We start from the raw sequence: 25889 nt of genomic DNA, 5'->3' as shown, positions 1-25889 counted from the left end.
AAAGTTTCAGAACAGGGAGGGACTTTACGGGGAATGAAGATGTTGAAAAAATTGAAATGAGCGATGCCTACCGCGAGAGAGAAGTTTCCAGACCTCCGTTTCTCAATCAGCAATTCAGCCTCCTTTGGATTATTGAACCTGAATTTAAGACAGTCGCCAAATTGTATGATATCTCCTTGGTTCAATTTCTGTTCACCTTCTGCGATATTTCCGTTCACATAGCACTTTGCCGAGATAGGTTTTATTAAAACGTCAGTTCCATTTTTGTTGACGATAATCAGACAGTGCTCTTTTTCGATACCTGAACCATATAACGCTAAAATGCAATTTTCAAAAATATATTCATAAACTCTGTATGAGGAGGGTTGTAAGACAGTTGAGAAGGGTATGTGCACCATGAGAAATGAATGCGCACCATGAGTACAATAGTTGAATTCATTCATTCTGTGACTCTATATGCGTATATTTTGTCCTACTTCCAATACAGAGTGTTGTCAGTGGCTAAGCTAGGACGCAGATTAGTGTCAATGGGAAAATAGCCAAGTTCGTCTTGAAGCGAATTGCAAAAACGTGATTGTAAAATTTGGCTAGTACATGAAAGCATCATCATGAAAATGCGCCTCTAGAGGAATGACCATCTGGCAAGAAGCATCCCCATCCAACCAAGAGGGATATCTCACCGAGTTTTTGAGCCAGCTAATCTCAACAGCTGAGCATTAGGCCATCTGCAAATCTGAAATTGTTTGCAGTGAAACTAAAATCCAATCGGGTACATAACTGTGTGTAAAACAGGACGATTCTCAGTTGCAACTCCAAGTTAATCAGTGAAAATACAGTGTTGGAACTTAGAATCGTCCTTTTCTACGCACACGCCGTTTCGCTCTACCTACACAGTATATGTAGCAGACCGGTAAGATTTTAGTTTGATAAACAATACAAAACCTAAGAATCAATGAATGGCTTATGCCAGAGATAATCTGTTTTATTTGTCTTCCCGTAATCTTTGTGTCTTTTATAAGGTTAATCTAAAACAATCTTTGTCTTTTCATAAGAATAAGAGACAGCTTCAATTTTTGGTCTTAAAATACTGGAATAGCCTACCAATTCCTTGCTCTTCTGTCAAATCTTCAGACCCTATGACAGTAACTCCATTCTAGAAGAAAGTCAAACGAACATGAAAGTCCAGGATTTATGCTTGGAAATAGCGACCTGCAAACTCAAAGTATGATTTCAGGTCTTAAAAATACATATTTGCAATGGCCTTTACAAAAATTAGAAAAATTAGATACCAAAAGCAATAATGAATCAAGACCATATCTTCACAGGATGGCTCTTTACCTGGTCGTTAAATACTATGCAATGTAAAAGTTACTAATATGATATTCCTAAGAAGGTACAAGAAACAATGTATATCTATCTGAAAAGTAAAGATTAGATAGTTTGACTAAATGGTGATTTAGAATCTAAAAAGTAATAATCAAATAGTCAAATTTTGACTAAAAAACTTAAAGGACAAGTGACACGCTTTTGGCGCCAAATTTTTTTCTTCTTTTAACTTAAAGTAAAATGCTGTATGAGAGTGTCGTTGAAATATTTTCCCTTTCTGAATTTCATTTTCCTACTTAAAAACCCTTTTCAAATTGTGGCGGGAAATGAATCACGTGACACCGTGACGTAGATTGTGATAATTTATATTGTATACAGTGCAATATTAACGTTTACAACACGCTTCTAAACGAATTCAGTTCGTCTGGACCTGTCGCGTCGTGTTTCATAAACTCTCTATTAATTACAGGAAAATTCCGAGTTATCACAATATACGTCATAAGGTCACGTGATAAAAAGCAAAATCGTGCCCCCTACAGCCCCTGATTAGAATTTTTTGTTCTAAACCATGCATAAAAGATTCAAAACTTAGAAAGTTGGACCACAAATAAAAAACTGAAAGTGGCATTGTAATCAATCACAATTGGAATTGTTACAAAAACAGCTTTAACAATTAACAATGACCAAAGTTTTGACCACCATTCAGTGGTTTCATACCAGTGTGACCAGATCTAGCATAATATAATGCTTTTAGCATAATATTGGCCAAAAATTGTCATTTAGAATAAAATCTAGCATAATTAGGAATCTAGCATAACTCTGGCATAATTTTGAAAGTTCTTAAAAATTCATTGTTTCTATTAATCCGTTGTCTATCACCACCAAATGCAAACACTTTACACCAGAATGTGTGACTTTCCACTTTCATGGTTTAGCCAGATGTTTGTAAAGGTTGGCAGCCAAATATTTTATGGTTGGCATCCAAATTCAGCCAGCTAAATGCAGTACACAAAAAAGCTGATTTTTTGCTAATTGTGGAGAGTGATAGTGTAATCAAAATTTGCTTTGTAGGTTACAAAAGCTTTCACTTACTTTTATCTTGCATTGTATGTTATCTTTCACTTTGTTTCATGTTTTTTTTTGCAATTTTGAAATCATTCTAAACAGATTTGAATATTATCTATGCCAAAAATTTATTTTCCTTTGCATTTTTTGTGGTTTTTTGCAACATGCTGCCAGAATTCTGCCAACTTCTGCTTCTTCGGCCAAATCAATTCATGACGGCAAAAGGGATTGAGAAATTTGGATGTCAAAATCATTGATCTAAATTGCCTTTTTGTGTTCAAAAGATGGCAATTTTGAGTACACTGTGTTTTAGAGGAGTGGTCAAAAAGTCAAATGGCAACTCTGGCCACTTTTAATATTCTGAGCATGCGCTAGCCTCTTTTTCAAGCAGGGTTACCTTGATTTGAAATTTAGCATAATTTTTGCAAATCTAGCATAATTTTATGACAAATTTGGCATAATTCCAAAATTGAGATCTGGTCACACTGTTTCATAAATTGAAGATTGCAGCTTTAAAAAGAATATGGGACAATAGCCTTCCACCTAGATAAAAAAATTTTCCATCTTCCCCCTTGCTCAAATGAAAATGCACTTTTAGAAACTTGATGCAGAAAAATTTCCATTGAAAAATAGCAGAAAACGACCGATCCGTTCTCAAATTTTTGTTCATTTTTAGAAGAATCAGTTGGGCCATTTTTTGCAAAAAAATAAAAACGTCATTGCCCTATCCAAACCCCTATATTATCCCATACTATCCCATATCATCCCACTGTCCCATATTATCATTATGACTCACTTCTAGGCGATAGATGACGATTTCTGCACTCAGCGGGTCGACATCAATGCCAACGAGATGTGGCTTCTCTGATATCAACAACGTTTGCCTCCCTCTCCTCCGCATGATCAGCTGCTCTTCCTATGTTAAGAGACAGACACAAGCGTTGTAAATTATGGTGAACAAGGGAACGTATTCTAAGGGGCAAGCTAACCCCCGCCCCCTTCTTACGGTCATAGAACATAATTAAAATAGATGCGCCTGGTCTTTTATTGCAAGTACGGGGGAGGGGCGGAGCATTTTGTTTCCTTAATTTCTTTCTCATCTTCTTGGCCTGAGCTTTAGCAACTAGGGCACCTAAGAAATATTTACAGAGAAAAATAAGAAGAAATAGTTTTTGAACAGGTTTTAAGTGGCAAAAGGAATATTTTTATACCTAAAATAATTTTGTTCTGTTTATAAAAGAAAATTTCGTTATTCATCAGTCGACTGAAAAATAGTAATTTGTTTTATCATGGTATGATTTTTACTTTGAGAGGGCAATTACAAAAAACAAAGGAAATATTTACCTGACATATTGTTTGTGTCTCATTCCATTTGTTTTTCCACGTTTGGATAAGCTCTTCGGCCTTTTGCTCATCTTCTGCCAGTTTAGCTTCGATAGCTTCATTAACAGTCTTTGAATAAGAATCCTAAACAACATTATAAAATCTTTAAACGCCAGTTACAGCCACACTTCTATGCATTTAATTTGCTAAGCAAAGAGGACAGCGAGCACATGAAACTAGTCACATTTATAAGAGATTAGTTCTTGAAAGTTATTCTGTTTATTTTCACTGTTATCAATTTTTAGTTTAATGATTCTTCAGCTTGTAACAGCTTATAATGCAAGAGATATCCAAACACTTAGTTTTGGTTAAGATTAGAATCTTCCGTTATGATTAGTGTAGATTGGAATCTTTTCTTTTGATAACAAGCCTGTTCTACGATGGATAGGTTGGTCAATACATAAATATTATTCACGTTGTATAGACAGCTTTCAAAGATAAGAAAGCTGTTTTTAGATTCTGGGGTTTTGTAAGTATCTTGGAAGTTGAAGGTGATAGATGAGAGTTGATAGAGAGGAAGCGGAAAATGGGAAAGTGGGTAGCTTAGATTGAGGTATGAGCAGTGGCGGACACTTGGGGGGCGAGGGGGGCGATGGCCCCCCAATACTTTAGAGGACCATAGTCTTTTGTTCGAAAACAATGGGAAATGTGACGTCATCTTATTAAAACAATAGGCTTGCCCCCCCCAATATTTGACCAAGTGTACACCCCTGGGTATGAGGTCCCTGTGTATTGTGATGAAGAAGAGTTGTTTGCAGTTAGGATGATCTCTAAAGATAAAAAGGTAGTTTCTGGGTATTAACAGTAATTTATTTAAAATTCAAGATGACATTTGCCATAAAATCTTTGCATTCGAAACAGATTAAAGGCTCTACCGCAACCAGCATGCGCAGCGGCAGCTGTCTTGAGAAATTGATTGTGTTTTGTATTTTCATGCAGTATTATTTAGTGCTTGTGTTATAATTAGTTACGCATATTACCCAATAGTAGACTATTGATATCGAATCAATTACCTTCGCAGAACTGTTTAGAATCATTTCCTTCAGTCTTTCTATTTCGGCTCGCAGTTCTCTAATGAGCTTGACGTTCGGATCCTAAGAGAATAAAAAAACATTGCTAAAAAATTCTTCTTGAGACTGGAATAGCTAAATGTGTGAGAAATCATGCTACAAAAAGTTGGGGAAAAAGAAATGAATCGAAGAGTATTTTTCTTTTAATTGTTTATCCCGAATATCTCTTGGCGTTTTAATATGAATTTGTACTAGGAGCACCGAACCCATGCATACAAAGTGTCGAAATGCGCCAAAAAACTCAGACACGCCAAAGAACCACTAGCAACCTTTGGTGAATGTGATAATCGTTCGTTGGGTCTATACGCAAATCAAATGGAGTTGTGTTAATCTAAGGAAGAAAAGCAGTATACAACCACATTAACAATATATAAACTAGGCAGTGCAACCGTTTTAAAATAAAAAATATTCAACACTGCATATACTACCTCGTTGATTGTAGGTTTGTTAACAATCTTCATAGCACGGCTAGCATATCTAAGAGTGCTTAGGGTCTCGCCATAATTCACGTCTGCGGGGGAAATTGCTACAAGGCAAAAGAGGCGTGGTTATCAATGATAGTGCAGCTCTCAACCATCTTAGGCCAATACCTTAGTAACTTGAAGCAAATTAGCAAGATCGCAATCGTGATTCAAAATATTTGTATCGATCCAATACTATAGCTAATAGGAATTGTAAGACAAATATGCAAATAAAAATAATGGTAACATTCGTTGTGTGAATGGCTGTATCCAAATAATAAACAAAAATCTTGAAACTATGCCTATTTGCAGCGTTCGAATTTTCAGAATACAGAACTGATATTTTGCTACATTTATTCGATTTACAACCAGTCCTTTGAGTATATCAGATCTTCGAAAACTATTTAAGCCAAGAAAGACGCTATTTGGTGTATAGAAAAGGTCGGTTCTAGGCTGCTGCTCCAAGTTTCACGCTTAATGGAAGCATCAGGCATCTTTATGACTGACCGGTTCACAGTAACTTTTATTGAGCTAAAAAGATGTTTGGTATAAGCAAGTGCGTGCCTTGAATTTACGATCAAAATACACAAACCATCATTTGCAAAGAATTTACAATGATAAAATATGTGATGTGGAACAAACAGAAACAAATTAGGTCTAAAAATTGTTTAAGCATTTAGGGAAGCGAGTTACTGTTACGGAGATTGAAAGGTTACGGAATGGAATGGAAAACGGGAAAAGGAAGTATAAATGAAAGAAAAAGTTGAAAATAACAAATATGTATAAATTGTCATTCATTTCATGGAAACGCATCATTGTTACCGCCAGTTTATATTGGCTGAAATGCCAAGATAAGGAAACGAACGCTTCCGTCAAATTTCCAGGCCTGATATACATTTTCGATTTAAAAGTTCTTGTCTTAGAAGACATTAAAAATTACCTGCAATCATTATTGTCTTTGAATTGCCCCCAAGGCTGTCTTTCAAAAGCCATGTCAGGACTGAGTCCCTGTATGGTACAAATGTAGACTTTCTGAGAGAACCAGTGGTATTGGAAAGATTTATCGACTTTTCAGCTGGAATCAGAAAGAAATCTCTGCTATCAAGTACTATACTAGATTTGTAGCTAGGAAAAACGTGCATTTAAGGCAAGCAGCAAATGCGAAAGAAACACGTTGGAAATGCCGCTCGTACTTCAGCTGGAAGGTGGCGAAGAGACGAAAATTGGAGAGGTCAGAAAAACTGGGTGCTTGATTGGCTAAATGAAATTTTATGTAACCCGTTAAGGAAGAAGGCATAGGGTCTTTCATTGTAATGTATAAAAGACAGAATAAATGTAATTCGTGAAAAGAAGCTATTATCATGAAAAATATTGAAATACCCCAACATACCTAGTGCTGAAATGACTAGTCCCAGAGTTGAAAGAGACTTGTTAATGCTTCCACCTTCTTTTAGCCGCACCCCAGTTGCACCAGAGGCAGATGCTCTTTCGCTGTTAGAAGAATTGGACTAGCTTTCAGTAAATGAACTAAAGCATTCACTTGACACATGTATCCAGGGCTATCAATACCTCTCGCAACACTACTGGTGGCAACTAGCAGTCAGAAACCTAAAACCTATTTCTAAGAAAGACTTAGTTCACTTAGATAGACCTGTTCATGTACTCTAGTACAAATAAATTTTTATTCTCTATCTCTGATCTGCAGTGTGACAAGATCTAGTATAATATTAGGCTTTTAGCATAATTTTAGCATAATAATAATAATTTTAGCACTAGCCTCTTTTTCAAGAAGGGTGGCTTTGGTTTAAAATTTAGCATAATTTTTGTAAATCTGGCATAATTTTATGACATAATTTATGACATAATTTTCGGCATAATTCAAAAATCAAGATCTGGTCACACTACTGATTTACTGCTCGTTCTATTTATACACCTTCTAAAATCTGGTAAACAAAACAAGACGTTTGTAAGTCACAACTCCGAGTTTCACGCTTAATGAGATTACAAGACAACTGTAACTTACAATCAGAACCACAGTGTTTTATATACCAAAGTTTGTATACCCAGGCCTGTACAGAAATGAGCCCTCTCTAACAGACCGGTAAACAGAAGTTTACAAAATCACTGTTATACTGCCAGGAGTGATTAGTAGACAAATGCAACAGTAACTGCTCCGAGTTACCAATTCTATGTTATGGTGCAAATTCCAAAGGAAACAACGAAAAGCTGATGGGTTTTAAACGTGATATAATTCTCAGTATGTCAAATTTTAATGGGTGACTCTGTTTCAGTTGTGCTTAAACTCATGACTACATATATCGTTTTGCATTTCTAGGAACACAAAACTACATTTAACGGCATCTTTCCAAGTGTAATGCAATTTTGTAAAAACGAGCGTATTAGAATAATCATCGAAAACCAAGTTTTGTACTCCATAAGGAGAATAACTTTCTGCAGTCTGGAAAACATGATAGGCTGAAGGCTGATAGTCAAATGACTGAATTTGTGACAAAACTTTAACAGAGATTTCTAGAAACATATAAACAGGAACGCAGAAAGGTTTTTAGGGGCCTGGGAAAAATGGGACCAACTGGATTTCTGCTGTTGTTTTCATAAAAGAAAAGCCGTTCACCGTAACCAGTTCAACTACAAGCAATGTTCTACATAAAATAACGTCATTTCCGATTGTCAATTCCATTTAGATTTGATTGGTTAACTTAAAATAGCAAGCCACACCAAAATTCTGTTGCCTGCAAATTTCATGTAAAAATCTTGATACAAGATATTTTTGGCCCCACTCAGCACGGGGCATGGGGAAATATGCCCCTTAACTTGTATAATTGCTTATAGATTGATAAATCGCGTGAACCATTAAATAGGCCATCTTTTGCAAAGATGTTGTGCTACAAAAAAGCAACCTTTATTTGTGAGAATCTTTGAAATAATTCAAAATGCAACAGGTAGAAGTCACATTTTGGCACTAACAATATGGCTCAGTCTATAGCACAGCGAATACTACACCTTCATCTGAAGAATATTTTAAAATAGGTTCTTAAAAGTAAAGTTTGGAAAATGCACTAACCTGCCGGCTAAATCGACGAGATTCAATTTGCTCACAGTTTCACTTGGAACATTTTCGGAAAATTTGGCCTGAGAATATTAAATATGTGACATGATAAATGCAAATTGGCATTCAATTGTTAATAGGTAATGTGCAATTAGAACGGGTACCCATTTGCATCCTGGTGGCCTTGGACGATTGTCCAGATCATGAATTCTGCCTAGACCCGAGCCAACAATCCCATGTGCTGCAATCAAGTGCACTTTCAACGAGGCCAGCTCTAAAGAGTGATGGTCGAGTAAAATCTTTTGATAAGAGAAGAAAATACTTATGCTGAGTCATTTTCCTTTGAAATTTTATTACTACAGATAACTGTATGTTGTGCGCAAGAAATTTATACAAATTTAAGATTATAGTTCAAACGAATGTTGCATTTTTTACAGAACCATGGCTTTCAACCCTGGTAACAAACCGCCAAGATTCACGCAGGTGCCATTGTACAGTTTAAAATATGATCAGTTTTCGAGTGACCAAATATATCCTCTGATGAGGGCATGTTAACAGTTTCAAAAAAGCTTATTACTTATTCTTACCTGAGTAAATTTAATGCAGAATATAGCATGAGATCTGCTACTGGTATCGTTCATCATTGTTGAAGCAGTGACTCTGATAGGAAAAATAAAATAAAATAAAAACAGTAATTCAAAACCTACAGAGTTGCGCCCCCTCCCCCCTCTCCCCCTTTCCTACTAGATCAAAATTTTTACTGACACATGCAAATAGCAAATGCCTACCGCAAGGAAGCAAAAGCTACAAAAATAACTTTTTATATTTCAAGAAAACTTAGAATCTTACTTTCATTCTCTTACATACACAAAGAAATAAATAAAAATGAGAACACAACTTCAGGCAACCATCTCTTAGCATGAAAGCAACGTTCATCAACAAGCCAGAAAAGACAGCCCATTTCTCTTATAACAGGCATCTCCATACATTGGAAAACATCATTTCTGTTCTGTTTTCATACAATTTTAGTAGTGAACAACAGAAAAGGAGCCTCTTTCTATCACAGAAAGACTCTGGTTCCATAATTCCTTCTTGGCCTTTCTGGCAGTATCAAAACTGCTTTGAAAGTGTATAAAAAATAAATGCAAATCCTGATACCTTGCAGCATTCCCAATGTTCATGAAGTGTTCCATCTGCGCAAAATCTGACACTGGGTGAACGGTAACTCCTGTATGACAAAATGTGTCACAAAAAAGTTGTTATCTAATTTGAGAAATAGGCGAGTCTATACAGCGTGTACAGCTCTGCCTAAACGGCATCGACCACTTTATGACCGGTAAAGAACAATTTTTATTGATTTCAGAGAGAGACTCTACTTCACAAAATATCAAATCATTCTTTAAACTGTTCCTTTTTATAGAAAATCGCTGTAAAATACATAGCAATCACGCATTTGCCCGCCACATCCTTGGGCAACGATGTCCGAATCCGTAAGAAGCGCTGTAATATTTTATATCTATGAATGAATCCGGTATGGATAAATCCGGGCAGAGGCACTAAACCGGTTTTCAAGAGATGTAATACGAATATACAATATACCTTGCACAAAAGGCCCTTCTTTTGGGTGCTCCCTTATTCGAAGATTGTCCGGCTTTTTGTCTTTGGACCGGGCAGACCTCAGCAGATCTCGAACTTGCTCGTTGTATATTTCGATATAGCTAGAAATAAAGAAGGTTTTATAGATTAACATAGAATTTTTCGAAAAGGCATGTGCCTATACTACATTCAAAGTCCCCTTGAAACCATAGAACTTGGAAAGAAAATTTCTGAGTACGGTTGTTTAACTAGAACTTTGGTCTTAACTTCACATCTTGGTACTGCTTACATTTCAAAACAATGTAAAGTTTGTGATTGCCTAAATGTAATCGGAGTACCTATTGGCAATCAATTGATGTATAGAGTATTATCATTTTGCTTTAAGGTACCTAGGCCTTCTTTCCCCGCCCCGAACCATAATTCTAGTTCATATCATTAATTGCTTTGAATGAGGCTCGAGCCAGTAAAGGCGCCATGAAACAGTCTGTCCACAATGGCGCCATGAAACAGTGTAATCCACTACGCCAAAGGAGCAACATTATGTACTAATGGGTACCACCACGCCAAAGGAGCAACATTGTGTATTAAAGGGTATCGTCATCGAGTTTTTAATGTTTCATTATAAGAATTTTGAGAGCATACCTAATTTCAACCCTTGACGAAGTTTCGCTGGAGGAATCCAAACTTGTAAACAGCTTCTGCAAAAAAATAACATCATTTCACTTCCCTTCCATCGAGTCTAGAATAGACGATGTCTGGATAAACGAGGTGGGTAGAAAGTTAACCATATCTCAATATAAAGGGAGCCATGAAGAAATCAAGGGTCGGTGGAAAACTTCCTAAACCGGGGAGGGTGAGTTGGCAGTCCAATTATATTTGAGATCGAAGAAATACCTTAAAATAAGGCAAATCATATTTATAACAGAAAAAATTGTAAAAATATTTAGTTCTTGATAATGATTTTCTTGAAGGGTCCAACGTTAATAAACGAGGATCTGGAATAAGGATACCCTAAGCGAATTTTCAAAAGATGAAAAGCGTCGAGGGGGACGGGACGAGAGTGCCAACTTTGATTACAGAAATCTAAAGAAACTGATGTTACATTTCTAAATGATAATGGGTAAGAATGGGTTTGAAAGATTTGATGGATGGGATTTAAAGGCACAACAAGACGAATGGGTTTGAAAGATTTGATGGATGAGATTTAAAGGCACAACATGACGAATAGGTTTGAAAGATTTGATGGATGGGATTTAAAGGCACAACAAGACGAATGGGTGTGAAAGATTTGTTGGTTGGGATTTAAAGGCACAACATGACGAATAGGTTTGAAAGATTTGATGGATGAGATTTTAAGGCACAACATGACGAATAGGTTTGAAAGATTTGATGGTTGGGATTTAAAGGCACAACATGACGAATAGGTTTGAAAGATTTGATGGATGAGATTTTAAGGCACAACATGACGAATAGGTTTGAAAGATTTGATGGATGGGATTTTAAGGCACAACATGACGAATGGGTTTGAAAGATTTGATAGATGAGATTTTAAGGCACAACATGACGAATAGGTTTGAAAGATTTGATGGATGGGATTTAAAGGCACAACAAGACGAATGGGTTTGAAAGATTTGATGGATGGTATTTAAAGGCACAACAAGACGAATGGGTTTGAAAGATTTGATGGATGAGATTTAAAGGCACAACATGACGAATGGGTTTGAAAGATTTGATGGATGAGATTTAAAGGCACAACATGACGAATAGGTTTGAAAGATTTGATGGTTGGGATTTAAAGGCACAACAAGACGAATGGGTTTGAAAGATTTGATGGATGAGATTTAAAGGCACAACATGACGAATAGGTTTGAAAGATTTGATGGATGAGATTTTAAGGCACAACATGACGAATAGGTTTGAAAGATTTAATGGATGGGATTTAAAGGCACAACAAGACGAATGGGTTTGAAAGATTTGATGGATGGGATTTAAAGGCACAACATGACGAAAAGTTTTGAAAGATTTAATGGATGGGATTTAAAGGCACAACATGACGAATAGGTTTGAAAGATTTAATGGATGAGATTTAAAGGCACAACATGACGAATGGGTTTGAAAGATTTGATGGATGAGATTTAAAGGCACAACATGACGAATGGGTTTGAAAGATTTAATGGATGGGATTTAAAGGCACAACATGACGAATAGGTTTGAAAGATTTAATGGATGGGATTTAAAGGCACAACATGACGAATGGGTTTGAAAGATTTGATGGATGAGATTTAAAGGCACAACATGACGAATGGGTTTGAAAGATTTAATGGATGGGATTTAAAGGCACAACATGACGAATAGGTTTGAAAGATTTAATGGATGGGATTTAAAGGCACAACATGACGAATAGGTTTGAAAGATTTGATGGATGGGATTTAAAGGCACAACATGACGAATGGGTTTGAAAGATTTGATGGATGAGATTTAAAGGCACAACATGACGAATGGGTTTGAAAGATTTGATGGATGAGATTTAAAGGCACAACATGACGAATGGGTTTGAAAGCTTTGATGGATGGGATTTAAAGGCACAACATGACGAATAGGTTTGAAAGATTTGATGGTTGGGATTTAAAGGCACAACATGACGAATGGGTTTGAAAGCTTTGATGGATTGGATTTAAAGGCACAACATGACGAATGGGTTTGAAAGCTTTGATGGATTGGATTTAAAGGCACAACATGACGAATGGGTTTGAAAGCTTCGATGAATGGGATTTAAAGGCACAACATGACGAATAGGTTTGAAAGATTTGATGGTTGGGATTTAAAGGCACAACAAGACGAATGGGTTTGAAAGATTTGATGGATGAGATTTAAAGGCACAACATGACGAATGGGTTTGAAAGATTTGATGGATGAGATTTAAAGGCACAACATGACGAATGGGTTTGAAAGATTTAATGGATGGGATTTAAAGGCACAACATGACGAATAGGTTTGAAAGATTTGATGGTTGGGATTTAAAGGCACAACATGACGAATGGGTTTGAAAGCTTTGATGGATTGGATTTAAAGGCACAACATGACGAATGGGTTTGAAAGCTTTGATGGATTGGATTTAAAGGCACAACATGACGAATGGGTTTGAAAGCTTCGATGAATGGGATTTAAAGGCACAACATGACGAATAGGTTTGAAAGATTTGATGGTTGGGATTTAAAGGCACAACAAGACGAATGGGTTTGAAAGATTTGATGGATGAGATTTAAAGGCACAACAAGACGAATGGGTTTGAAAGATTTGATGGATGGGATTTAAAGGCACAACAAGACGAATAGGTTTGAAAGATTTGATGGATTGGATTTAAAGGCACAACATGACGAAAAGTTTTGAAAGATTTGATGAATTTGATTTAAAGGCTAAGAACCTTTAAATCTAATTCTCGAATGTTGGAACGTTGCGGGGGAAAACATCAAAACGATATGCGAAAACAACGGTGGAAATTTGAAATTGGAAAACGATGGAAAGAAAAATATGAAGATAGTGCAAAGAAAATGGAAGATTTGAAGGAACCTGAGTTCAAGGGAAAAGGGTTTCGAATGTCGGGAATATTACGGGTAAAAACATCAAAGCAAAGACATCAAAAGCACAGTGCGAAGAAAAAAAGCAACAAAAACTTCAATTCCTTGAGTCCAATGTGAAAATTTCGATAGGGGAACGTATTAAAAAACGATCGCAAAACAACGTGAGAAAGAAATAAGATTCCAAGGAAAAGGGTTTCGAATGTGGGAATGTTATGGGGAATGAGTGAATAACGGTCAAAGGATACAATTTTCGCATAGGATTTTTGAGATCAGGGATTATTAGAGGGATCTTTAAAAGTATTTAATTGCAAAAAGGCTTTAGGAACTAAAATGTCCTGAGTGACGAAGAGAAGGGTATTCTAAAGCTGGATTATTGGAGAAAGAAACTTAAACTGAAGTAAAGAGTGCGTTTGTGGGCAGTTCATCCTTGTAATCTGATTCAAAGGCCCGGAAAATTTTCCATTGTCTTAAAGGGTTACACTAGTAGTTGGTAGAAATATGAAAAAAGATGAACAATAAAATTGTCTTTACCTCCGATATCCTCGGAATGAGACCTGTATTCTTTCCACTGCCCATCATTGTGAAGGTTTTGCCCGCTCCTGTCTGTCCGTATGCAAAGATGCAGGCATTGTAACCAAGCAAAGCTGACTGGACAACATCTTCTCCCAAGTCTCTGTAAATCTATTAGATAGAAGCAAACAGTATTAGGGAATTCTTCTTTAACATCGAGTTTTGAAAGAATGCTGAAGAGTTGACCGTATGCACCTAAGAGAATCATGCTTCACTTGGTGCATCAAGAATAGAACTAACCAAATTTTCTTTGCTTGAAAAGTAGAGATTTTTGACGCAAATAATGCAAATAAAAAATTTGTTTTCGGTTTTTGATTGATAAATCAATGTTTTGAGACATCCACGATTATGTATCATGAAAAACCTGGTACATACTAAGTAAACAATTGGATGTCAAACTAAGTAAAAAATGGGGTTCAAGTGCTCACTATTTTTGACAAAAAAACTCAACGTAATCCTAATCAAAGTTAGGTTTCTGGAAAGTTAATGTGCAATTTCAAAATTTCGCGATTTTTGCAGAACAAAATTGTCTAATAAAACCAGAGACGATTAAAATACATTTCCGGTGAGGGATTCAAGAGGGAGACAACAGGATATCATTGGGGGTTTGGTAGTGGATGGATGCTAAGACAAAAATTATCCTGAAAATTGAAGTTTTATTAGCAATACCGTTAGCGAAATCAGAAATTTAAAATGACTTATTTCCCTTAGTCATGAATCAAATCACAATAAACTCTACACTAATAGCTGCTGGGGCTCGCTTCCCCTTTCATTCATCATTCATTCCCATAATACTTTTTGATGAAATCTTGTAAACAAACCTGATCCTGTCGTGTGTAGTGTGGATCATTTTCAGAAACTGACCAATAGGCATAGTCGAATGAAAACTGCTTCTCATAGAAGGGATTCTTGACAACATGTTGATCCAAGGACAAATCATGTTTTACCTGGAGAAGAAAAAGTTATATTTAAATAACTTTGGCTACACTCAGCTATTAGCAGGGTTATAAATAACATAAGCACTTATTGCACGAAATTTATTCTTGAGAGAAATGTCTACTGGCTCCAACATGATCTGCAATAATTATTTTGACTGTTGTGGTGTTATTTGTTTACATTTTAAGAGCTTTTTCTCATTTTTCTTACTTAATTTCGTTTCCCTAGCACTAAAGACTTCCGTTTAATCTTTCTCCAAAAATTATGTTGGCAATTTAGGTTAATATAATTCTCAGTGCTGAAGGAACGATGGAGGTATTGAGAGGCACCATAGGTTGTATAAAAGAAAAGCAAAAAGGACTTTTAGATTTTTGGGGGTTGGCACGAATGAAACTTTTAGGGGGGGATAATTAAAAAGAAGTTTCAAAAAGGTTAAAAATACTACTCATTCGTAAATATTAGCTATTTCCTAACAATTGAAAATGGATGTTAAAGTATTTCAAGACGTTTCACAGTGATAAAAACTACTATTTCATAAATAAAATCCTCTACTACGATAAAATATCAGAATGTTTCAGCATCAAATCTGAGTTTCTCAGCAGGAAGAACGAAATATTAAATAACACATTATGAACAAAAAGCATTAGGTATGAGAATACAAATTAAACTAACAAAAAAATGATAAAAAAACAAATAAAATAATAATATCATTAGATGAATATTTATTGAAAGATATGAGGAGAGAGTATTTGTCCAAGTAGCAAACATCCTGCATAGACAGTGTGAAAGATAAGCATGACCCCCTCCCGCTAATCAAACGTATATACGCTCCAATGTCTACCAAGTGTGGGGGGGGGGACCATACATGCACACTATACAACTTGTGTTTCGGCGTCTGATTTAATGTCTGTGGCCTGAATTACAAATATCGGGGATCGATAAAAATGATCAGAGCTCCCAACTAATCAAACCTAATACTAAACTAGGAAGGTGAGGTGCAAGTAAAAAGATAACCTTGATATCAATCTTATAGACGTGAATTTGTACTAAAAATGTGGATTGAAATTTCAACTGACAGTGAGCTTCTAAAAATCATCAAAATCAAAAGAAGGGGGTATTTCAGTTTGAGGAATGACCTCGTTCTATATATACAATTTCATTTTGCAACAAACGTAACCTTTAGATGGCTCTTTAGCACTCATGGGATTGATGAGCGGTTACTCAAAATGTGAATGGAAGGCTGTGCTTTAATCACTTGTAGTTACTTAAATATAAATTGGGCGTGGTACTTAAATATAAATCACTTGTGATACAACCTCTGAAATTTCGCCAACAATATCCCATATACAGAGTAAGTTATATGACATTATACAGAAGCGCCAGATTCGCCAGATTCGCTGACCATCTGATAAGGCTCTCTGTTTATAAAGCTCATTACTTATTAATAGCGATTCCATGCAAATACAGACACCACATCTTTTGAAATATGTTTGTTCAGAAGTGAGCAGAAGAGATTTGAAACCAAATAAATATCACAAGAAAATAAAAAAACCTTTCAAGCAGATGTAAGCAATATCTGAAATAAATGGAAAGGCGGATAATAGTTGCAGGTGAACAAATAAAAGAAGGATGGCAATTAAAAATTATTTTCCATTATCGTCCAAATACTAAAAACAGCTGACGACAACGTTATCACTGTTTAGACGGTGAAATTTCACTAGAAATGGAGGCTTTATAGCGAAAAAGGGGCTTTGGGAAACGTAAGGTTTGAAGGTCGAAATATGTGTGTAAAAGCCAGCTTTTGTCCTCAAAGACTTTGGATGGAAGTCTGTGGAATACTACTGGGCTGCATTTATGAATGTTGCAGCCCTTAGTCCTGAACTAATGGGGGTACCATGACGTGGTGGCTTATTTATATCATCAAAATAACCATATAAAGGATAATTATAAAGAATGATTTTTATCATGCCAATCTGAAGAAAAATGGCTTAATTCTACATGGAAGTTTTGTGGAAAGAATTTGCATTAATCTTAAAGGTTGATATCACTGCTGTTTTTGGTCTTTCTTGACGAAAGGTCTGAATAGCTATAGGAATTATGTCTGAAAGCATATTTTTAAGTTGAGACGAAGACCCAGGCTTTTTATCAAATTTTAAACTTTAAACGAGGGCTGTTGAAGATTTCCAAAATAGGCCTTAGAAGCACGTCAACCAAGAATTGTCCGCTGTGCTCAAAACATATTCTTGTGACGTCAACACAAAACATGTGACGTCATCACAAAACTCAATCTACAAGAGGGTCATATTGTGCTAGATCTGAACCCAAACTCGAACTCAAACCCGCATTTGGATTCACCGTAGGCTCCAAGGTCTGCCTGTTAGATTATTTCTTAATTTAGATGAAAAATTGAAAATGACAAAAAATGAAAAATTTGGCCTAAAAAGCCAATCGGGCAACCCTGTTTTCCATCTCCAACGCACAAATTCCAGTCAAACAACACCCAGTCTCATCATCCAGTCAAACATCTCCAATCTTTTTCTATTTTTACATGTTTCTGGCAATTTTAACTCCATAATCTTCCTTGCTACCCCCTCACCCCCCCCCCCCCCCATTTCTCTTCTTAACACCTGCCCCATTGTCTCCTTCTTATAGTGCTCAGCCGCTGTCTTATCATTCCAATCCTGATTAGAAATTTCTTCATTTTTCAGCTTTCTATGGGCGAGACCCTTAATTCGTCACCACTTTTCAACAAAACCACATTTCTAACGCTTCAGACTCGTATCTATGCAATAGCACTGACCAGATATAAACTTTAACAATCGCTTTCAAGCACCCTATCCTATCTTCCTTGATAATTTGATTGACGAGGCCTCATTCAAATAAACCTTTTGTCGAAACGATTATGATATGTGGCCTAGGGTGGTAGAGTCTCCACAATTCTCTACAAAGTACCCAGAATAGTGATATGGTCACCCACAAGATAGAAATTTTCTGTTGCACAATCTTTTGTTATAGCTGGCTGGGAAAGGACAGTGGTTGTTATAGCTGGCTGGGAAAGATAGTTTTAATGTGAATTGGTCTGATTTGATTGGTTGTTTCACAGAAATTTGGGCAAGGGTGCGATTGTCTTGCTTCACATACCATAACAAAGGGCAAATTCGCAAAACACCAAAAGGGCAGACAAGAAATTATTATCTGAAACTTGATCAGTCCTTTGCCCATATAAAAATTTTTGGTACACATATCAAAACAGATAGACTTTGTTTTATGCAATCACTATCACCATGTTTATTTGTACGTTTTCAGATGAGACATTACATGTCAGTGACCCATATTGTAACTAACGTTCCACAGCGTTCCACAATCCGTAACGCAGCGTTCCACAATCCCTGCAAACTCACAATAATGATTACCAAATTGTATCCAAAAAAGTAAATCCCGGTGGTGAAATTTTGTAACATACAGGCTGTCTTTCCTTGATCAATCAGTCTAGTCTAGAGCCTATTTCAGCTTGAAAAATTATCTTCTTTGGGGTTTTGCTGCATTTGACCTTTTTACAGAACATAGTCACCTCAATTTAGGTTTCTAGGATAATGTACTTCATATACAGTGTCCAGAGATGTGCGCACTCTTACTCCGGACAAAATTTTCAAGCTTGCGATACCTTTATCAAAAAAACAAAGAAAATAAAACGGGTTTGGGCGTGGTACTTAAATATAAATTCATTGCCTTCTTCATGGAAATTGACTGAGCTCTGTTTATAAAACAGTGATATGTTTTCCGGACTCTATTTGTACAACAGTAACAGTAAAAAATTCTCTCCATGAGAACTTTGCCTTAATTGCGGAAACGTCCTCCCTGCGAATCCCTATCACCACAGTCCCCTCAAGGGTGCGAGCCTGTATCGAACCGCTTTTCACAATTCACGGTTATCGTTTTGATTGCAATTTTCTTTGTAGAGATGAAAATGAAAGCAACATACTGACCTTTTTATTCACAATCTTCACGCTTTTGTCTTCCATCGACAGAATAATCTCAGCACCCAAATCTATCTCCCTGTTGACAATAAAAAAAATTATAGACAGATTGAGCAATGGTACAAGTGATTCAAAATGATTCTGAACTAATAAATTCACTACTTCAAGGTACATAGCTAAAATCGAAACAACATCGCACAATGGTCGGGATAAAGGCAATGGTCTTCGAACATCAACGTCCATTAACAAGGTCGGGTTCACCAACTCTATTCAGTTACAGACTTGCAAGGAATGCTGGGATACAACTGCACCTAACGCCTATCCTTCCATCTGCATCCAAGGATCCCTCGATCTGTTTTAAAGCTTCTCAATCACCGTTAAGGGCCCCTTAATCTCAAGGGAAGAATCTCTGGGAAAGTGATGCCTGTTAACACCTTACACCATATCCCCCTCTATAAACAATCTATAAAGGGAAGATGAATTTTAAGAAGAAAATGTTCCCATGTCACTTGTATGATTGTCACACAAACATACAGCTTTGCTCTCAGAGCTGCTTCTTTTTGGAAAGGCATGAGGAATGTGGAACCTCCTTGAACTAAAACTTCGATACATTGGAGGAGTTTTTTATATCGAAGGGTGCTACATCAGCGACTTTTGAAACCTGTAGGGAAATAAAGGATGACTTGCCTACTGTCAGTAAAAGGAACCTCGGTGCCCTTAAGCTAACAACAGCCCCGATCGCAGTGGGGAAAGTGGCTGAAACAATAGTAATTTGGAAAAAAACTCAAAGAATTCTTAGGCATTCTGAATCTTGTGTCCAGAAACTGTCCATATTCAGCTATACGACATTGACATTGATAAAAAAGGTCGCAGCAGCTTTGGAAGTAAGCTTTATTCACATTCAGTTTATCCTAATATGAGGAGATGCGAAAGACCGAATCGTGCGGGATTTATGCGAGCACACTGTATTGTTGTGTGAGCCTGAATAACACTAAAGTCGACCTAACTTTGCAAGCCTTTCTATCAAAATGAAACCACAAATAGATAAACCTAAAAACATTAGCGAAGAATGATTGTAAACCGAACAGGAAAGAACATGAAAAAAGATTTAATTTAAAGCTTTAATCAATCAAAATCTCTATCAATTATTAATATGATATTCCAACAGTACCCTGAGTACCAGAGTCATCTAAGTTTAAGTGCGAAAATAGACGAGAAGAGCGGAGGAGCGGAGAAGCAGAGAAGCGGAGGAGCGGAGAAGCGTCTGAGAATAAAGAAAGAGCATAATGCTCGACGTGTTGATGATCCGTGTTGAATGAACATTACTGATTTACGGTAGAAGTGAGAGATTACAGGTAATAAACAGTTGTAGGCGAGGCTATAAAAAATTGCATAACTGGCGCGCATGAGGAAATCCTAGAATGGCTGGTTGTATGGGATGCTACGGCCGGTTGATGATATTTTGTTTGTTATCCTCTCAAAAGATGCCTCGTCACGACGCAGAATTCTCATTCTTAATTATGTATTTGATAACACATAGAAGGGTAATGACAGTGGAGTTAGTCTCTTTAACGGGTACATCGCCAAAGTATTGGCTTCATTGCTCAATATATACAAGACAGGTTTTGCTTTTCCGATAGGAAAACTGCACACAAAAACAGCTGGCAGTTAGGTAGACAGAAAAAAGCATTGCTTATTAGCTGATAGAAGACTAAGAATTCAATCATGATAGTGGCAACCATATCGTGCTAGTTCATCAATATAGAGTGGTGGTAATAATGAACAGTGGCACAATCTGAAGAGCCGCTGGCGTTCGAGCAGAGAATTGGGGGGGACGGGGTAGGAAAATCTGCGTGCTATTTAAATACACAGCCCAGCTCAAAAAACCTTTGATTTTGTACTTCCTCCGGGGATCGTCCCTTAAAGCCCTAGCCACCTTTAGTTGTCTAGATGATATACTAGTATCTCTTTGTTATACGAATAACGGCTTAACCCCATTAAAGGGTCATGTCAGCTCAATCTGTGATCCATTCAAGATGGAAAAAAGTGATTCCGTATCAATGACACTGAGAGGAGTAAAGTTCGCACATTTGTGACCGGTGGTCTCCTGTTTCTATTCATATTTAACGCAGCTGGTCAAATTACAGCGATATGGCCATTAGTGCAAAGTAAATAGATAAGTGCGGCCCCCTGCCACCTTAACCTGTATCGCCCCTACTCCTGCCCCAAATCTTTCTTTTTTTTATCGTCCCCTAACTCCCCCCCCTACAATTCATTCTTATGATAGCATTAAGTTGAGGAGAGGCTTAAAATGATTTCTCGACCATATTTCACACGCTTGCTGGATGTCATGGCAATGAGACAGCGAATAATAAAATGATCTAGAAATTGATAGCAATAATTGTTTTTAACCAGAAATACAAAAGCAACACTTAAAAGACAATTCATCTAAGGAGGCCTGGTTACTAGGCTTCAGCAAAGCACCGAGGGTCGAATTCAAGCTTACCAGATGGGTATAAAAATGTACTGGCTTTGTGAAAGACTGCCATATAATCCTGAATTGCTCAGTTAGTAAAGAACTTACTAGAATTACAACAGGATAGTCCTTTTACACGCTTATTTATAAGGAACCTACCTCAAGGCCTAGTTCCAAAAGCACCTTATTCGTAGACCTCAAATCATCAAATTGTAGTACCAAAAGTTCCTTAATAGTTCCTCAATTTACGCTACACATCAAGTGCCGTAAAAAAATTGTACAGAAACAGGAATAACATAAAAATATGAATTTTGCCTTTACTTGTGGCTAGAACTCAGGAGCAAAAACACAAGAAGGCTATGTATAGTGAAAATCTGACTTTCGGTGTTTTGACTACAATAAGCCTTAACACTCAATAGAGAGAGGGGTGAGACAGCATATGCAGAAACTACTCAATGAAGCACTTGACACACGAATAGCAAACAATCTATGCGAGTATTGGCTGCAAATGAATGGAACCGGCTTTTTAGTTCTTGATGCTTGCAGTTATAAACATTTTTCGAATTGAAAAGTTCCTTAAGGATTTCGTTTTAAGCAGTATAAGTTCTTCAAATATTTCGGCCTTCTAAATGTAGGTTCCTTATAAAGATGTTCCTTATAAAAAAAGCGTTAAAAGCATGCTTATCATGGGTTCGCAAAGTGGATTCGGACAATATACTTATAAAAGACTTCCAATAGAAATTGGTTAAAGAAAATTCTGTAAGTCACAAAAAAAGCAAATCAAATAAAAACAATGTTGTTTTGGAAACTTTAAAGACAAAAAGCAAAATTTGAAAGGAAGGCTTTTTGGGCCACTGTTTTCTGAAGATAAGCAAAAAAAATTCATGGGAAATATTTTACAAAGCTTTGTATGAGATAAATTTTGCGAACATATTCAAAGATCAAGATATTCAAAGAATTCTGCACAGGTGACCCTTAAATACAAAAATTATCAAAACAAAGAAATCATACTAATTTAGCGACAATTGTTGGGTAGAGTGGCAAAATAACTGAGAAGCTTTGACATTATTTGAGAAAATGGGATATATATTATTTGGTTTTTGTATCGATACGGCTGTAGTAAGATGATCAATTAAACTTCGGATAAAAGGAAAATCAACCATATAGTATGTTGTCAAGATCAAATACACTCTTTTTTTATAAGAACCAGTAATTTTAAGTTCAGGCTGACTTTTCTTAATTTTTTCGAAAATCTGAGGCTGGATTGTTCTTAATTTGTTCTTAAATTAAGAGGGTGTAAGCAGTGCTATTGCTAGCTTTTTCGCTCTAAGAAGGTGTTCAGGCCTTTTTTGCCAACAAAGTGAGTGAGACAGCCTTAATTTGCTGACAAATTTGAATATTCACCGAAAAAGCCTACACATCGCTAAAAATCCTCGATTTTGAGAAAAAACGTTGTTTAAAATTGCATTTTGTAGAAGCTCAGCCTCAGCTTGTTCTTAATTTGTTCTAAACTTTTGACCAGTTTTGAGGCTCGTGTTCTTATAAAATTGTTCTTGTAAAAAAAAGAGTGTAACACGATTGTGGCGAAATGAAAACGAAATGTTTGAGAGAAAGGCACAGTTTTTATAACTTTTACTCGTGCATCAAACCGGAATGAAAGATTATTTTTATTTTTTAATGATTGTCTTTTCTGTTCCTCGAAAAATTTCGTGACCATGCTTTTAAGTCTAGCTTAAAACACATTTTCATGGGGCACTTTGCCCACTCTACCCCTCCCCCTCTCGGGGGTCCTGGTCCCAAACAAAAATGTATTATTTGATGTACCAAAAAGGGGTATGAGTCACGGACAACAGAACCTAGGTTCTGCTGTTGGACACTCCCAAATGGGGCCAACGTTTCCCCTAATAGAGTGAGTAGAGGTAGCGCTTTATAATTTCACCTCTCGATGAGCCCAGCTTCTCAGTGTCCAATAAACCCCTCGGAAACCAGGTAGCAACAGATACAAAAGCAAAGAGGGCACTTTCTGTGGCTTTTTTGCTAAAAAATCCTGTCTTTTTTGTTATTTCAAGATCTAATTTGGAGGCCAATTATGCTCGTAGGATACTATAAGTGCAAAAAGAAAACAGAGATTATTCAGAACACCACGTGAGAAACAAAATGAAAGTGACCTTTGTTTCGATTTTTACTGCATTTGTGTGGCGTTTTAGAAAATGTACTTAAAAACCAGTTCGATTAGGGATTTGGTTAATGACTTTCCCTTCACACCACAGACACGAGGTCCAAACAATTGTGTAGGGTACTTTAAAAAACCTTCTTTTGTGCCAGGCAGCGACCTAGTAGGCGTTAGGTTTGCAAACAATATATGTATTAGTAACTGCCATAACAAGAGGGTGCGAAAATATTTTTTATTGTAAATTCTTTACATATAATTATGGCCTCAAACCACGGTCAAACGCTGCTATGCAAAAAATTTGGTCTAAACTTCAAAAATTCAGACTCTTTAGTTGCATGTCGTTGCAAGTCAAATGTTTACCCCCAAAAATATCTTAGCACTAAAGGAGGTTAACACTAAAAAACCAATGTGTGAATAGAAATAAATGAAAAAGAAAAGAAAGGAGATAAGAAGTAGTCACTACCATCTAGTCACAGCCTGAAACTCAGACGGAGGGTGGTTTGCGTTCCACTTGCATATTTTGTGTAATTAGCTACAAATAAGTCGCATTGGCTATATTTCGTGCAAAATTTGGTAACCCTGCCAGTTTCTTTTTGAAATGACATCATCATTGAGACTCGTTGAACAATAAAATGACCCCAAAATATCATGCTAAAACAAAAATTGAATATTATTGGCTTCCAAACATCCGGATGTATTTTTCAGTTGCTGTGATTGTGTCTCCTCGAAAAAATATACCAGAAAAAATAAACAGCCCAGAATAATGAATTGATCTACACCTGCACCTGCTAAATTATATTTGCTCGTCCCCATTATTCTTCGGGTAATGTTACAAATTTGCAAAACTTCTAAACGGAAAAGATTTCATTGGGTATTGACTATTTTGTGGGCTGGGAATGACCATAGAAACGAAAGTGGTAACACGTATGGTAAGAATAAAGTACATTGCATCTTTCTCTGTACTTTCCACTGCGAAAAAAATTGTGCTGTCATAAAAACAAGTGTGGTTAATCAATTAGGCGCCTGTATTCTTCAGAGGTACGCAGGTAAATGAGAGAAATGAAAAATTAGTCACGGTTCGTACCTCTTATTCAATGGTCTTGCCCTAACGGCAACCTTCACACTTGAACCTGCCATCAGCTCCGGTAAACAGTCTCTTTTGACCGCCTGCAGTTTACTAAATACTATACGAACTGTATAAAAGTATCAAATTCCATCCATCTGGCCCTTGAAAACAAACAAGGAACTAGTATCTCCGTGGCAGTGTCTTGCCTGTTTACATCAGTTGGGCCTAGCCAGAAGCACTTCGTACAACACGTGAATCACTCCAGTCATAAATTTCGCTCTGCAAAATTCTTTCCGGTAGAATGATATCTTTTTTAACGAATAAATGTATCAAAACCTTCCCCTTCTTTCTAAACAGCCACGTCGTTTCTGGAGTAGGTCCACTTATAAGTTCGTTCCCGCAAGAATGATTTTGCATTTCCTCTCCCGCGCTATCACGTGATGGCAAGTACATTTGAACAATGCCCCTCTCGAATCGTTCTAACACTTTTGATATATTCAGCCCCCCTTGGCCCTTGGCCCTTCCCTGTTAGACTTTCCTTCCAACCCGAAAGAAAAAGTAGCGTCGTCGTCATTAAAATATACCTAAAATTATTTCTACGAATTTGCATCCTGATAAGTATCACAAGGATGGTATCCTTTCGAACAATTCCAATGTTTCATTTTTCCAAATCCTACTGTTTGGCAAGCGGTAAAGATGCAAAGCATAGAACGAAATAACTCCTTCCTTCCGCAGAAACAAAAATTGAAAGTAATCTTTGTAAGCAAGGCAAAACCTAGAGTATAAATTGTCTCTGACCAGGGGGTGCCATTCAGTTTGAATCTAATAAATCTAATCTGTCTACCTAGTAAATCTAATTACTTTCTTAATTATGCTATTTATCTCAACCTGTAGAAGGCAGAAATAATTATGTTAATTATTTTTTTCTTTTAATATATAATTTTTAAAATCCCTATGGAACTTTTCATTTTTCAACATTTTTATCAATGCAAACAATCAAAACTAGGAAACCCCTCATTTGGAGTGAAAAATCGAAGGTGCGAAAGTGTTTCGAGTTTTTCATTTTCCGTTTTGATTGAATTTCCCACTTTTTCATACATCAAACGCCTTTCTAGTTTTCTTTCTGTTTTTCATCTTGCTTT

General features: G+C 36.6%; 1 protein-coding gene across 1 annotated transcript in view; it reads right to left on the bottom strand.

The window, feature by feature from the left end:
• Positions 1 to 25476, bottom strand: part of LOC135684618 (uncharacterized) — a 38979-nt gene extending 13503 nt beyond the window's left edge. The window contains exons 1-17 of the mRNA XM_065200256.2: positions 24766 to 25476; positions 19042 to 19111; positions 14941 to 15066; positions 14081 to 14230; positions 10611 to 10666; positions 9972 to 10090; positions 9531 to 9600; positions 8960 to 9032; positions 8388 to 8455; positions 6696 to 6796; positions 6246 to 6380; positions 5273 to 5370; positions 4788 to 4868; positions 3736 to 3858; positions 3188 to 3307; positions 1102 to 1153; positions 72 to 316 (exon numbers count right to left, since the gene is read on the bottom strand). Of these exons, the coding sequence (XP_065056328.2) occupies positions 72 to 316; positions 1102 to 1153; positions 3188 to 3307; positions 3736 to 3858; positions 4788 to 4868; positions 5273 to 5370; positions 6246 to 6380; positions 6696 to 6796; positions 8388 to 8455; positions 8960 to 9032; positions 9531 to 9600; positions 9972 to 10090; positions 10611 to 10666; positions 14081 to 14230; positions 14941 to 15066; positions 19042 to 19111; positions 24766 to 24818 (1740 nt within the window). The 5' untranslated portion in view covers positions 24819 to 25476. The remainder of the gene's footprint in view (positions 1 to 71; positions 317 to 1101; positions 1154 to 3187; positions 3308 to 3735; positions 3859 to 4787; positions 4869 to 5272; positions 5371 to 6245; positions 6381 to 6695; positions 6797 to 8387; positions 8456 to 8959; positions 9033 to 9530; positions 9601 to 9971; positions 10091 to 10610; positions 10667 to 14080; positions 14231 to 14940; positions 15067 to 19041; positions 19112 to 24765) is intronic.
• Positions 25477 to 25889: the final 413 nt, after the last annotated feature.

The sequence above is a fragment of the Rhopilema esculentum genome, chromosome 10 (assembly GCF_057945365.1).
Source record: "Rhopilema esculentum isolate cy_ngs chromosome 10, ASM5794536v1, whole genome shotgun sequence".
In the NCBI taxonomy this organism is placed as follows: Eukaryota; Metazoa; Cnidaria; class Scyphozoa; order Rhizostomeae; family Rhizostomatidae; genus Rhopilema; species Rhopilema esculentum.
This window is presented reverse-complemented; position numbering and strand designations above follow the sequence as displayed.